We start from the raw sequence: 13,321 nt of genomic DNA, 5'->3' as shown, positions 1-13,321 counted from the left end.
CTCCCAAGTGCAGCGCCAAGCCAGGCTCCCAGTTCCTGGATCTGTCCCAGTGCTTGGAGGCAGTGGTGAACAACGCCAAGTCCTTTCCCTCACAAAGCCCGTGTTCAAGGGCAGAAAAAATAAACCAAGACGTAAAGCATGGCTCTGTGTCATGAGTGTAGACACAAGGAAGAGACAGTGACAGGTGACAGACTAGTGTTGGATGAGAGGAGGACAGAGCAACCAGAGACAGCCAGGGATGGGAGGACAAGGCAGGAGCAGGTGGGGCGCTGCCAGCCTGGGTGCTGGCAGCAGGATGCCACAGGCCACTTTGGCCAAAGGGGGAAGCAGAACATTCCACAGGCACTATTGCCATCCATGCATGGCCGTTTCCCAAGTGGGCTTCAAGCTGAGAGACTGAATGGCATCGCTGAACCCAGCCAGATTACCACCTGCTGGTCCTCTCACTTGGAGGCCCTAACACCACGCCTCTGGATCTGGTCTCGGTTTGGACCCATGTCCTATGGTAAAACTAAGCAGACGCTGTGGGGGCAGAGGTGTGGGAGGCCCTTGCTGAGCGAGGGCGGGGGACACACACACACACACACACACACACACACACACACAGCCTTCCCCTGCAGATGGCTGTGGCTGGAGAGGACAATGCCAACACCATAGGTGGCTGAGCTGCTTCCAGGCAGCCTGACAAATTGGAAAGTTGGACTGAAACCAGCAAAATGAAATTCAAAGATAAGTGTTTAATTCTCAAAAGTTGTTGCCTAAGAATAGCACTGGGAAATCTGGTTCCCTGGAAATTTCTGTTAAACAGAAAGAAGCCAGGCATGATGGCACATGTGTGTAAACTCTGCTGCACTCAGGAGGTTGAGGCGGGAAGATCTTGGCAAATTTCAAGTCAGTCTGGGCTACATAGTAAGACCCTGTCTATATAAATAAATATTTTTAAAAACAATGAAGAGAGCATTTGGTGGATTTGCTCCGCGCCCATTATGAGGTCCCCTTGACCCACGGGTCTCCAAGCCATGGGTCTAGCCAGGAGGTCGCCCGTGGCCCCTGGGGCAAGAGCCTGATCAAGTGTTCCTTTGCTTCTGGGCACCACACTGCCACAGAGAAGTGACAGGCACAAGGGGCCAAGAGTGCGCCGGGTGCCAACTGGTGCGACTGTGACCGGCGCCGAGCCGCGGGGCGCGGTGACCTGGAAGAGGGAGATGAGGCCCTACTGACTACTGAGGGTAGGGGCTATGGATCCACGGGGACGGGGACGGGGTGGGGGGCAAGGAGCGGGAACCCAGCAGCCAGGGGAGGGGCGCAGGGCGGGGCATGGGCCGGCGGCTGCCGTGCGGAGCTCCGCCTGCAGGGGGCGCGGCGGTGCAGTTCGGCGCGGCGGCGGCGGCGGCGGGCTGGAGCCAGCGTGGGCCTGGCAGGGCCGGGCGGGCCCTCGGCGAGGCGGGCGACCCGGGATGCCGCCGCCCCGCGGCCCCGGCGCCCTGCTGCGGCTGCTGCCCCTGCTGGGCCTGCTGCTGGGCGGCGCCGCGCGGGCCCCTGGGCGGTCGCAGGGTGAGTGGTCGCGGCGCAGGAGGTAGCGGGCGCAGGGCGGGGGCCGGGAGCGGCGCGGCTGGGGCCTAGGGGCCGCGGCAGGGGGCCGCTCTGGGCGCCGCCGCGGCTGCTGCTCTCCCCATGGTCCGCAAGGCGCCGCTCCGCGCCATTGTCTCGCGGACCTCCGCCCAGGCCGGCGGCGCGGCAGGGATGGGGACGCGCGGGGGTGCGGGCGATGCGTTCAGCCCGGGCTGGGATCGGGGTCCTCCCGCGGCGGAGGTCGGCGGCGCGGGGGAGCAGCTCGAGGCCTGTGGCGTGGGGCAGGTGCCAGGTCCCCCGCCCGAGTGCCCCTCCCCACGGGACGCCCGGCCAGGTGGACGTGGGTGGGGCGGGGCACCATTCGCACCTCTGCACCCCGGCCCCCAGGGCCAGAAAAACGGACAGCGTCTGCTGCAAAACGGGGTCCGGGCAAAGGGGGAGGTCGGGTTTCCGCCTGAACCGACGCGCACGCTGTGTGGAGCAGGCTCTGGGGCTGCTGTCGCTGCCTCAGTCTCCCCTCCGCTGCCTGGCAGGAGGCCCAGTGTGGTCGGAAGCCCCTCCCTCACTGCTTTGCACCCCTAGGAGCCTGGGATCCGGCGGGATTCAGCCTGGTGGGGCTCTGCAAGGCAGGGGTTCCTCCTCAGACTCTACCTGTCCCCTCGTGGGCCCCGGGCCTTCCCTGTGTGACCCTGTCAGACCCTGGGTCTCCCCTCCCTAGTTGCTGTCCAGCTGCTCGGTGCTGGGCAGGGCGGGGCGGCCAGGCCCTTGCAGGGCCAGCTTCCCAGAATTCCTCCTGAGGGATGCGGTCCCCGCCCCCAGGGTCAGGCTGAGCAGGATGGGCGAGGGCGGTGGGTTCCAACAGATGGGTGGATGCCGGGGGCAGGTGTGGCTGTGACAGCTAAGACACCTGTCGCTCCCCCGGGAGGCTTCCCCAAGCCGTGCTGAGTGCAGCCACCAGCACACAGCCTTCCCGCCTGCTCCTGGGCCCCTGCCTTGGCATTGACAGCAAAGTGGGGTGAGGCCTGCAATTGGGGGGGTCCAGGGAGCCGATTGGGAAGGGTGGTTTCCCAGGGGTCAGCTACCCACGCACCTCATGGGCACACTCTCAGCCCTCACACCCCAAGAGTCCAGGACACCTGAAGGGCCAGTCTGGCTTTTGCACCCCAAGCTCCTGGGTCCCCCCAGATGCCTTGTCATGCCAGGGCCCCAGCTCTGGTCTGATCCCTAAGGAGGACAAGGTGTTGTCGTGGTGACTGATGGCCAGCTCTGGACAGAAGGGGAGGGTGGGGTGAGGAAGGATCACTTCCTTAGTGTTTCTGCCTCAGTTTCCTTTCTGAGACCCAACATCCACCTACACTGCTCAGCCCAGCCCCAGCGTCTGCTGCTCCATTTTGAGCTGTCTGTGTAAGCCCCTGTTTGTGCCCTCTCCTGACTCTCCTGACTCAGCCTTCTTTTCCCTGCCCTCCCCTCAGAAGTGTATCTTCTAGGGTAGAGTGGCTGGGAGCGTCTGTCCTCGGCAGATGCCCGGGCCTCCTGAAGCCTGGTGCAGTGGGTTGAGCTCTTGGAGCTGCAGCTGTGAACCCGGCGGGAACCTCACTCATGGTGAGGCATGCTGTGGTGGTGCCACAGGTCCTGGCCACGGCCAAGGTTGGGAATCTCTGAGAAGCAAAGGCATGTGTGCACCTGTTAACTTGGGGAGCAGCTGAGCACCCCCTGCATCTCTGGGCTGCAGGGGACTCGGCAGGGGTGCAGCTCAGGTTGAGCCCCCCACCCCCCCACCCCCGTCCCAAGGTCAAGACCCATGCTGTCCCCCCCACCCTCACATCAGTGCCTGGTCTCGCCCGCAGAAATCTTGATCAAGGTGCAGGTGTACATGAGTGGCGAGCTGGTGCCCCTGACCCGGGCCTCCGTGGACGTGTTTGGGAACCGCACGCTGCTGGCCGCTGGCACCACAGACTCTCAGGGTGTGGCCACCCTGCCGCTCAATTACCACCTGGGCACCTGGGTGTTGGTTACTGCTGCCCGCCCTGGCTTCCTCACCAACTCGGTGCCCTGGCGGGTGGACAAGCTGCCCTGTGAGTGTGGGGTAGGGCAGCAGTTGGCTTTCCATCAGCCCCTTCCCAAAATAGTCCCTGGGGGTGGGGGCTTCCCAGCAGCTGCTGCAGGGCTGGGATGTGGCCTGAGGGAGCCTGGGGTCTACTGGGCACTGGAGCTGATGCCCCTGCCCCTGCAGTGTATGCATCTGTGAGCCTCTACCTGCTCCCCGAGCGGCCAGCCACCCTCATCCTCTATGAGGACCTCGTGCACATCCTGCTGGGCTCCCCAGGTAAGGCCACATCCCTGTGTCCCCCACAGATCCCCCTCCCCTGGTGCCATGGGTGGGTGTCCTCCATGCCACCCTCTGTCCGAGCTCAGGTGTGGAAAGACAGATTCTGTGTCACCAGGCTGAGACAGGAGTGAAATAACCTCAAGGGTGCGTGCAAAAGCCCAGCACAGGGCAAGCTGCTCTGTCCTGGGATCCCCAGCCCCACTTCCCTAAACCCTCCTTCTTGCCACCTGCAGCCCCAGCCAATCGGCATAGATCTGTTGTGCCCCAGCTGTCTGAAGGCCACAAGGGGCTGGGCCCAGGACTTGGGAGGAAGGACAGGCCCTGCCCACCCGCAAAACTCACACACAGGCCCGGGAATGGGGCCACAGGCAGCAAGGGGCAGCTGTGCTGGTGACGAGCCACTTCCTCTGTGACTACAGCTCAGTGCCTGGGGTCTGTGGGAGGGAGCAGGAGAGAAAGGCCTGGTGAGGCCTCAGGCACAGGGGTCAAGGGGATAGTGAGGGCCTGGGAATGTCCTGGCCTGTCCTTACCTGGCTAGTGCTGAGCTTTGGAGGGGACAAATCACACCCCAGATTTAAGCCTTTGCTTGAGCCCTGCTGACAGCTACTCGTGTTTGCTTTCATTGCTCTGACCTGTACCCCACAGGCCCCCTGCAGGATCCTGAATGTCCGGGCCACCTTGGCCCCATGCATGCAGCCTTCCCACGGCTCTGGCTGCTGTCAGGAGGAAGCCTCAACCCCCTCAGCTGGCAGGGATGCACCTCAGGCCTTGGTGTTTGTTTTGTCAGCCCTGGAAGGCCCTTTGCAAGGGTTGCAGGATAGAAGGGGTGAGAGGCTGGACATCTGCCCAAGGCTGGACATCAGTCCTGCTCTAAGATGGTGGCCTTGGGCAAGTTATTGAAACCTGCCAGCTCTGCATGTACCCCTGGGTTTTGTGACCTCCGGGGGCTACTGAGGGTTCCCTGCTGGGAACAGGGCTCAGCATATTCTAAAGCTCAATACATGTGATCCTTGACCATCCTGCCCTGGAATCCTGTTTGTACGTTTGGGCCTGTGCCCTGCAGACACAGGCAAACACACGCTCCATCCCCTGGCTGTCAACGCAGGAGCATCCTGTGTTCTCTTAAATGGAGATCATTTCAATTAAAATCAGTTACATCTTTAACAAGTCAGTCCAAGTCCTCAGTCACAGTGGCGACATTTCCAGGAGCGCACACCCCTGTACCTCCCTGAGTGTCCAGGTGCAAAGCAGAGCCTGTCTGAGCATTCCCGCAAGAGGACAGGGCTGCTCGGCAACGACTAGGACAGGGAGCCCGCGGTGCTGACCTCGGCCCCAGGCCAGTGCCTGCCTCCGTGCTGGCTGAGGAGCTGGGCATTCGCTGTGCACTGCTCATAAGGAAACGGTGTTCTCGTCATCGTTAAGGCCACATCCCTTTCCGGCCAACTTCTCAGGACACCTGGCGTCCCCAGGGCCAGCCCAGCTTCCCATGCCTGCCCCATCCCCGCAGGTTCCGGCTCACAGCCCTGGGTGCAGTTCCAGCGCCGGGCCGCACGCCTGCCGCCCAGCGCCACCTACAGCCAGCTGTGGGCCTCGCTTACGCCCGCCAGCACCGCACAGGAGCTGCGCGCCTTCCCGGCCTTCCTGGGCACCGAAGCGCCCGGCGCAGGTAGGCCAGGCACTGGCCGGGCTGGGCGGGCCCATCGAGGGCCAAGCTCACCCACGCCTCTCCAACAGGCAATGGGTCCTGGCTGGAGCTGGCACCGCTGGCGGCCGTGAGCGTGCAGCTGTTGGCAGGCAATGGCTCCGAGGTGCCGCTTGCGGGGCCCGCGCACTTCGCGTTGCCACTGCCTGCTGAGCCACGCTCCCTGGCTGCGGGAACTGGTGTCCCTGCCTGGAGGTTCGACCCCAAGAGTGGTAAGGGCGGGGCGGGGCGAGGCGGAGAGGGTGCGGGCAGCCGGCCGGGACCCACGCTGACACCCCCTCCTCGCCAGGACTGTGGGTCCGCAACGGCACCGGCGTGATCCGCAGGGAGGGCCGCCAGCTCTACTGGACCTTCACTTCGCCGCAGCTGGGCTACTGGGCAGCCGCTGTGGCCTCGCCTGCCGGTGGTGAGTAGGGTCCCGGGCAGGGCGGGGCGAGGCGGGGCGGTAGGCCGGACCTGACTTCGGCCTGCGCAGGGCTGGTCACCATCACCGCGGGCATCGCAGACTTCGGCGCCTACCACACCGTGTTCCTGCTCACCATCCTCGCCGCGCTGGCGCTGCTGGTGCTGGTCCTGCTGTGTCTGCTTATCTACTACTGCCGGTGAGTGCGCAGGCCGAGATTGGGTGCGCCCTCGAGCTGCGTCCCAGACCAAGGTGCTGATGCTGAGCTCCCCCATAGGAGGCGCTGCCTGAAGCCTAGGCAGCAACAGCACCGCAAACTGCCGCTTTCCGGGCCAGCGGATGGCGCCAAACGGGACCAGGCCACCTCAGTGTCTCAACTGCACCTCATCTGCGCCGGGCCCCTGGAGCCCGCGTCCTCCGGAGACCCCGAGGCCCCGCCACCTGGGGCCCTGCATTCCGCCTTCTCTAGCACACGCGACCTGACTGCCTCCCGCGACGACTTCTTCCATGCCAAGACTCGCGCACCTGGCCGCGCCGCCGCGGAACCCCAGGGGTTGCGCGGGGGAGAGGGGGCTGCCCTCCGGGGGCAGCGCGGCGCTGATGAGCCCGCGCCCGAGGAGCCGCGCCACGCGGCCCCTGGGGCTACGGCTTTCACACTGGAGCCTCCCTCCCCACCACCCTTCGAACGCCCTGCGGGCCCCCCAGGCACAGCTGACGGCCCGCCCGTGGCTGAGCCCCCCCGGCGCCCTCTCTCCCTGGGTGCAGCGGGGCCCCTGCTGCTTTGCGGCGCACTCGACGCCCTGCCGGACAGCGTGTACCGTAGCGTGTTGCCCACACTCGTCATCCCCGCGCGCTATGTGCGCTTGGGCGCGGAGGCCGGGGCCACCGCCGGGAGCTCTGAGCCCATTGCACCTGAGGGCGCTGTACGCGCCTTCCCGGCACCCGAACCTGCGCGCGCTCTGCCCGCGCCCGGCCCCGCAGCTCCGGTGACCATCCCAGTGCTGCTAGATGAGTCAGCGGTGGCACAGCTCAACGGCGAGCTGCAGGCGCTGACCGAGCAACAGCTGCGCGAGCTGGGCGTGCGTCCTCCACCGCGCGCCTGGTTTGTGTCGCTGGACGGGCGCTGCAATGCTCAGGTGCGCCACTCCTACATCGACCTGCAGGGCGGTGCGCGCGCGGACTCCGGCCCCGACCCTTGCGTGGACACGCAGGAGGCGAGGCCCCCACGCCCTCGCCGCCCCGCGCGAGATGAGCGCCCACCCCCACCACCCGCGCCCCCGCGCCTGACGCTTGGCGAGGACACGGAGCCCAGCAGCAGCGAGAGCCGCACGGGGCTGTGCTCCCCCGAGGACAACTCGCTGACACCACTCCTGGATGAGGTGGCGGCCCCTGAGGGGCGCACAGCCACGGTGCTCAGGGGCAGGGGCCGTAGCCACGGGGACAGTTCCCGCAGCAGCGTGAGCGAGCTGCGCCGCGACTCGCTCACCAGCCCGGAGGACGAGCTGGGTGTGGATACTGGCGAGGATGCGGGCGACAAGAAGAGCCCCTGGCAGCGTCGTGAGGAGCGGCCACTTATGGTCTTCAACGTCAAGTAGCCAGAGGGGCCCGGACCACGGGCGGGGCAGCACCAGGGAGGAGGGCTGGGGGGGGCGCAGGAGGGTAACCTGGAGGTCCCCAGGGAGGGTAGGGGTGCTGCCTGCTGACAGGGCCACCCCAGGCTGGGAGGTCACAGGTCTGAATGGCTGGGGCAGCTCTGGTGGCTGGGATTATGGGATGGACAGAGGGCAGCAGCAAATATAAAGCCAGTGAGGGTCACACAGCGTGTCTTTCTCGGGGCGCCTGAGAGGGAGGTGAGATGACTGAGCGGACACAGACAAAAGTGTACAAACTTTATTGTGGCTCACATGCTGTGGGCAGCACCTGGCCATGGGGTGGGGCGGGGGTGGCACCGGGTAATGTGGCTTCTGCTAAGGGTGAGGCCTCCCCTAGAGAGGGGACACGCAGAACTGGGGTCAGAGGCAGGGACAGGAGTCCTGAGCACGTCCTGGCAGGGTCCCTTACAGCCGTGGCCTGGGAGCGGCTGGCCTGGGGAGGCTGTCCCAGTGCAACAGGCTCTTCTTATGCACACACCTGGTTCCCTGGCTCTCGCAGTGGAAGCCGGCAGGACAGCAGTGGCGCTGGTCTTTGCAGCACACGCCCTGCGAGGGTGGTGGGGACAGAGTCAGCTGGGGCAGGAGGCAGGACCCGGCCCTGGGTCCAGACTGAGGTGACACTGACCTGATGGAAGGGGCAGCAGGCCCAGCCCCCCCTGCTGTCTCGGCAGCAGGTCTGTTCATCATGGCAAAAGTGCCGGTCCCCACAGGCCACGTCCATCACCCCCCCAGTGGAGCCCACGGCCAGGGGAGCGGCCAGGTGGGCGCCGTCTGCTGCCTTCTCGCAGGACCGGGCCTTTACGTTGCAGGTATAGCCGGCTGGGCAGCAGTGCTGGCCGTCCTCACAGCACACAGCCTGGGGGACAAGGGGATCAGCATGTGGCCGCCCTCTGGGGTGCCCCCTCCCACTGGGCAGGCTGGGTACTCACATGGGGCAGCTGGCAGCAGGCCCAGCCCCCGCCCAGCTTGGGGCAGCAGGTCTGGCCCACGGGGCAGCTGGCATGCTGGTCGCAGCCTACGTCAGTTGTCTGGGACAGGGACATCAGGTGAGCAGCCATCTTCTCCGGTGCCAGCCTGTCCCCCACCTGACAGCGTTCCCCGGCCATGCACAAATAACCCTGGGGACAGCAGTGCTCATGGTTGGCACAACAGACAGCCTGGGCAGGCAAAAGGGGTTTTGGGGTACAGCAGTGCCTGGCTCAGACCCAGCTCAGTCAGTCTGAGCTAGGCCGCCAGGCAAGGCCAAGGCCCCAGAATGGCCCCAAGGTATCCTCTCCCCGGGTGCCCCCTCCCCATGCACCTCTGAGCTAGGACAGCAGCCCCACTCCCCAGAAGCCAGACGGCAGCAGATGTTGCCAGGGGCGCAGCTGACGACCTCGTCACAGGAGATCTCACTCCTCAGCGGGCCGGGCGGGCTGGGTGGGCCGGGTGGGCCGGGTGGGCTGGGCTGGCTGGGCCGGCTGGGCTGGGCCGGAGTCTTCTGTGCCCAGGGTACTTGGAGCAGCCCCTGCTCACATGTGTCCTTCTCCGTGTGGCACCTGAAGCCCTCAGGGCAGCAGTGTACGTGGTCCTCACAGCATACAGCCTTGGAGACAGACAACTGTGGGCCCAGGTCTCACTGCTACCCACTGCCACCCAATGCCTGGGCCCTGGGTACCTTTGGGAAAGGGCAGCAGCCCCATTTGCCCGACTGCAGGCGACAGCACGTCTGGCCTTCTGGACAGCTCACCTCCTGGTCGCACTCCACATCCCACACTGGGCAGGCAGATAGATGTTCCAGTGGCTCCAGGGACCCAAGGCCATCCCCTTGAGAATGGGCCCAACGTATACCTCCCTGCAGCCACCTCGAGTTGGGGATGTTAGGGGGATGGAGGGCACAGCCCCATACTACCCAGGACAGTCGGGTAGTGCAGGTGGCAGCCCAGGGCCCCTACTACCTGTCCATGAGGGCAGCTTGGTCAGCAGGGTCTTGGCCTTGTTCTGGGACAGGCACCTGCTCTGCCTCAGGTCGCACACTGTGTCCTGGGGGCAGCAGTGCAAGTGGTCGGAGCAGCAGATGGCCTAGGTGGGGATGGGGACAGGCAGGAGTGTGAGCCTGGTGGCTGTGCAGACTCAGCCCACGGGCTGTTGTCCCTCACTCACGTTGGGCATCGGGCAGCAGCCGTACTCCCCACTGGCCAGCAGGCAGCAGGTTGTATCATCTGGGCACTGGGACCGTGAGTCAGGACAGATAACAGAGGTGGGCAGAGCTGCAGGTAGCAGGCCTGGAGACACGACAGGCGTCCCCTCGGCACCCGTGTAGTTTGTCCTCTGGGCGGGAAGCTTAGTGGTCAGGGGGTGGCTGCCCAAGGCCGTGACACAGCGGATGTGCACCAAGTCACAGGAGGCCCCATGGGGGCAGCAGTGCACCCTATCTTCACAGCAGGAAGCCTAGAAGAGAGCCAGGCCTCAGCCACCTGGGCCCCAGTCCCACCACACCACCTGGCGCTCCCTGCCCAGCAGTGGCCCTACCTGGGGCATGGGGCAGCACCCCCAGGAGCCATCGAGCATATGGCAGCATGTAGATGAGTCAGGGCACTCGAACTCGCCGCCTGGGCACTGAACAGCACCCAGCAGGTGGATATCTACGAACAGGACGACCAAGATACCACCAATGATATCCCCAGTGACCAGGGCTTCCCAGGACCCCTGGACCCACACTCCTCACAAACCATTCCCTGACTATAAAGAGGCCAAGGCATCCACCAAAAGTAGGGATCTGGTCAGCCACATGAATCTGTACCCACTCCCACCCCTCCAGTTCTTGCCAATCAGAGCAAGGACTCAGCAGCATCCGGGCTACACAGCACAGGGCACCGTCACCCGGCCCCTGGCCACACCTGGTCTTTGGATGCAGGTCCCTCCATCAGTGCTGCAGTGGAAGCCATAGGGACAGCAGTGATGGCCATCCCCACACGCCATGGCCTGTGGGGCAAAGAAGGATGCATGGATGAGTCTCCCCGAGAAGTGGGGTGTACAGGCCAGGGTAGGGCAGATCCCAGCCCCCAGCAGCCTCAGCACCCTCACCTGTGAAAATGGGCAGCAAGCAGCAGTCCCTGCAGCAGTGAGGACACAGGAGTGGCCAATAGGGCAGTTGGCAGGGCTCTGGCAAGGCCTTCCCAGGTACCCGCTCAGGGCTGTGGTCCGTAGGTCCTAATGGAAAAGGTAGAGGTCACCAGGCTGCTTCTGGTCACCACCCTGACTAATCCAAAGCCAGGCTCACTGGGCTGCACAGACTCACCACCCCTGGGTCACAGCAGCTATAGCTGGCTCCTCCAGAATCTGGACAGCAGGCCACTGGGCAAACCTGGTCATCTGGGCACCGTATTCCAGCCACCAGCCCTGCCACCAAGATGGTCCAGCCCACCAGGGTCCACATGGTCTGTCTGCAACACCAAAGAGTGTGGCAGGCAGCTGAGGACTATTTCGTCCTCCAGGGTCCTGGGCGTCACACAAACACATGTACATGTTGCAAGCACACAGGGGAATCTCACTGCCCATTCCCAGCGTCTCTAGCGCTGGTGGTAGCCATGGGCTCCAGAGTATGGTTTTGTGGCTCTGGTCTGTGGGGAAGAGAGCCCCCCCACCACCACTCTGGAGGCACCGGGCACTGCAGCAGCCAGGGGTGGGAACCCGGCATCGGGCAAGCAGGGTGTCCTCCTCGCAGGAGAGTTGCAAAACCCAGCCTCCCTCTGGCCTGCTCTGGGCTCTCACCTGACTGGAGGAAGAGGATGGTCACGCAACTGCACAGAAACCACGGGATTGGTAAAATAGGGAGAAAGGAAGTACAGTGACCAGGAAGGGCCAACTGTCTGCCTGTAGCTGTCTGCTCCCCACTCTGGCTTGACCCCCCACATACACTCGCCCGCCTGCTGCCTGGAAAGGAAACTCAGCCCCACGTGGAAGGAGCTGCCTGCCCCAGGGCAACTCCTGAGTCAGGAGGAACCAGGCTCACTTCTCAGGACTCCTGCTAGGCTGGCCCAGCTGCCACCTATCCGAAGTCAGGCTGCCTTGGGGAGCTGCGGGCGATGGTGGGTCCTCGCCCTAACTTGGGGAGCAGGCAGCAGACTGCCTGAGCTGAGATAGGGGGCGGCTATAAGGACCCTTACTGTATCTCAAAAGAGCAACTGAAACTCAGATGTTCACGCGTCCGTGTCCCACACCAAGTCACAGGGTAAACTACCCCAGCTTCACAGCAAGACCACACCCTGGAGACGCAGAGGCCAAAACCAGGGGAACAGGTGGGCGGCCAAGCGGCGGCGGGGGGGGGGGGAGGGGGGAGGAACTGCCGCCGGGACTCGCCCCTGCGCGCAGACCTACAACTGCCCCCACCGACGGCAACGGCCTCCCGCGCGGCTACGTGGGCACAGTCAGCGTTGGGTCCCCCCCTTCACTCACTGCCCAAGCGCCCCTTTCCCAGCCCAGAGGGCGCCCCCGGCCACCTCTGACCAGGCCCCTTCACTCCGCGGCCTCCAGCAAAGTACCCACAGCCCCCAGCCAGCCCGTCCCAGGGCCATCAGCGGGCTCGGCCCGTCTGCCATGCCGCCGGTTCCCAAGGTCTGAGGCACAAGCGCCCGGTGGCGTGCGGAGGCTTAAGACACCACACACCCCTCCCACCTCCCAGGGGACCGGGCTCCCCACGGGCGAGCGCGGGCCGAGACGAGGGGCCGGCGAGACGGGAGGCCGCAAGTCCCAGGGACCCGTCCCGAGCTGGGAACCCCGCGTCCTCCCGTACCCGCCGCCTTCCTACCAGAGTCCCGGTCCGCGTCCTCGCTCCCTGTAGCCGCCGCACCGCCCTCCCGGCCAAAATCCGCGTCGAGGGCCCGCCCACCTCGTGCCCATTGGCCAGAGTTTCGTGCCTCCGTAAGCCTATTGGTTCCTAATCGGTGTGAAGGCGGGGCCAATCGGCGCTCCCCGCCCCGCTCAGGTGTCACGTGACCGACGACTCATGTGACCGTGCACGCCGCTCCTTGGGTCTGCAGGTGCCGGTTTTTTGCAGCTGCAGAAGAGGTGACAGACACTGGGGCTGCTTGGGTAGGCTGGGTGGGGCCCGAGCACTTCTCCGCAGCCAGCTTTCCGTTCCACTGGGCCAGCACGGATTGCGCACGGCAGGCGGGAGGGGAGGGAAGTTGCAGGGCCGGAGGTAAACAACCCAGGCCGCTTCCTCAAAACCGAAGTGGGCACCAGGCTCAGGCCAAGTTCACCTTTGAGTGTGAGGTCGCGAGCGGGCGTTGGAGACAGGTGAAGGGAAGAGATAGGAGATCGGCTCCTGGAACGGAAAAAGAGAGATTTAACTCCCTCCGCAGAAGGTGCCAAAGCCTGTGTCGCACTGTTGAGAGGCTGAGGTAGGAGGATTGCAAGCTTTAGAGTCTCTGTCTCAACATTTTGAAAGGGCTGGATGTGGCTCAGTGGAAGACCCCTAGTTCAATCCCTGCTGCAGAGACAAACAGGAACCGGGAGACTGAAACTGAAATTCTTTTGGGAGTGCCTTGGTGCAGCTGTCGAGGACGATTTTGAGTGGCAGGTGGTAGGCTAGAGATAGAGGGAAAAACCAGGAAACCAGAAGTAGTGTGGTGTGTGCACGGAAGGGCCAAGGGCTACATTCAAAACAAGGATTAGAGGGG

General features: G+C 64.4%; 2 protein-coding genes across 5 annotated transcripts; one reads left to right on the top strand and one right to left on the bottom strand.

The window, feature by feature from the left end:
* Positions 1-1,397: 1,397 nt before the first annotated feature.
* On the top strand, positions 1,398-7,821 carry Fam171a2 (family with sequence similarity 171 member A2). 2 transcript variants are annotated; one of them, XM_063251697.1, is made up of 8 exons: positions 1,398-1,554; positions 3,420-3,647; positions 3,806-3,898; positions 5,409-5,567; positions 5,636-5,815; positions 5,893-6,009; positions 6,109-6,205; positions 6,284-7,821. In XM_063251697.1, the coding sequence occupies exons 1-8, from the start codon at positions 1,458-1,460 to the stop codon at positions 7,599-7,601; spliced, it is 2,289 nt and encodes a 762-aa protein (XP_063107767.1). In that variant the 5' UTR covers positions 1,398-1,457; the 3' UTR covers positions 7,602-7,821. The 2 variants fall into 2 exon arrangements, with proteins under 2 accessions (XP_063107767.1, XP_023419089.2); XM_023563321.2 differs by having other exon boundaries at positions 6,079-6,205.
* Positions 7,822-7,882: 61 nt separating this feature from the next.
* Grn (granulin precursor) lies at positions 7,883-12,602 on the bottom strand. 3 transcript variants are annotated; one of them, XM_063251699.1, is made up of 12 exons: positions 12,448-12,602; positions 10,939-11,083; positions 10,725-10,850; positions 10,538-10,622; positions 10,170-10,282; positions 9,801-10,088; positions 9,596-9,719; positions 9,316-9,464; positions 9,034-9,243; positions 8,588-8,776; positions 8,284-8,514; positions 7,883-8,204 (listed from the first exon to the last, which is right to left on the bottom strand). In XM_063251699.1, exons 2-12 carry the CDS (start codon positions 11,074-11,076, stop codon positions 8,064-8,066), a joined length of 1,794 nt encoding a protein of 597 aa, XP_063107769.1. In that variant the 5' UTR covers positions 11,077-11,083; positions 12,448-12,602; the 3' UTR covers positions 7,883-8,063. The 3 variants fall into 3 exon arrangements, with proteins under 3 accessions (XP_063107769.1, XP_013003614.1, XP_063107768.1); XM_013148160.2 differs by having other exon boundaries at positions 8,959-9,243; positions 12,448-12,601; XM_063251698.1 differs by having other exon boundaries at positions 8,959-9,243; positions 9,316-9,413; positions 12,448-12,601.
* Positions 12,603-13,321: the final 719 nt, after the last annotated feature.

This window comes from Cavia porcellus, unplaced genomic scaffold (assembly GCF_034190915.1).
Source record: "Cavia porcellus strain 051 isolate PalLab524CR breed Dunkin Hartley unplaced genomic scaffold, mCavPor4.1 scaffold_6, whole genome shotgun sequence".
Lineage (NCBI taxonomy): Eukaryota > Metazoa > Chordata > Mammalia > Rodentia > Caviidae > Cavia > Cavia porcellus.
Note: the sequence above shows the minus strand (reverse complement) of the source record. Positions and strands in the feature narration are given on the sequence as shown.

Coding starts and splice junctions, on each gene's coding strand:
- Grn (XM_013148160.2), bottom strand. CDS start 11,076: ATGTGGACCCTGGTGGGCTGGACCATCTTGGTGGCAGGGCTGGTGGCT. Junction 10,851..10,938: donor GCTGCTGTGACCCAGGGGTG/GTGAGTCTGTGC, acceptor CTTTTCCATTAG/GACCTACGGACCACAGCCCT. Junction 10,623..10,724: donor CTTGCTGCCCATTTTCACAG/GTGAGGGTGCTG, acceptor TTTGCCCCACAG/GCCATGGCGTGTGGGGATGG.
- Fam171a2 (XM_023563321.2), top strand. CDS start 1,458: ATGCCGCCGCCCCGCGGCCCCGGCGCCCTGCTGCGGCTGCTGCCCCTG. Junction 3,648..3,805: donor GCGGGTGGACAAGCTGCCCT/GTGAGTGTGGGG, acceptor CTGCCCCTGCAG/TGTATGCATCTGTGAGCCTC. Junction 5,568..5,635: donor CACCGAAGCGCCCGGCGCAG/GTAGGCCAGGCA, acceptor CCTCTCCAACAG/GCAATGGGTCCTGGCTGGAG.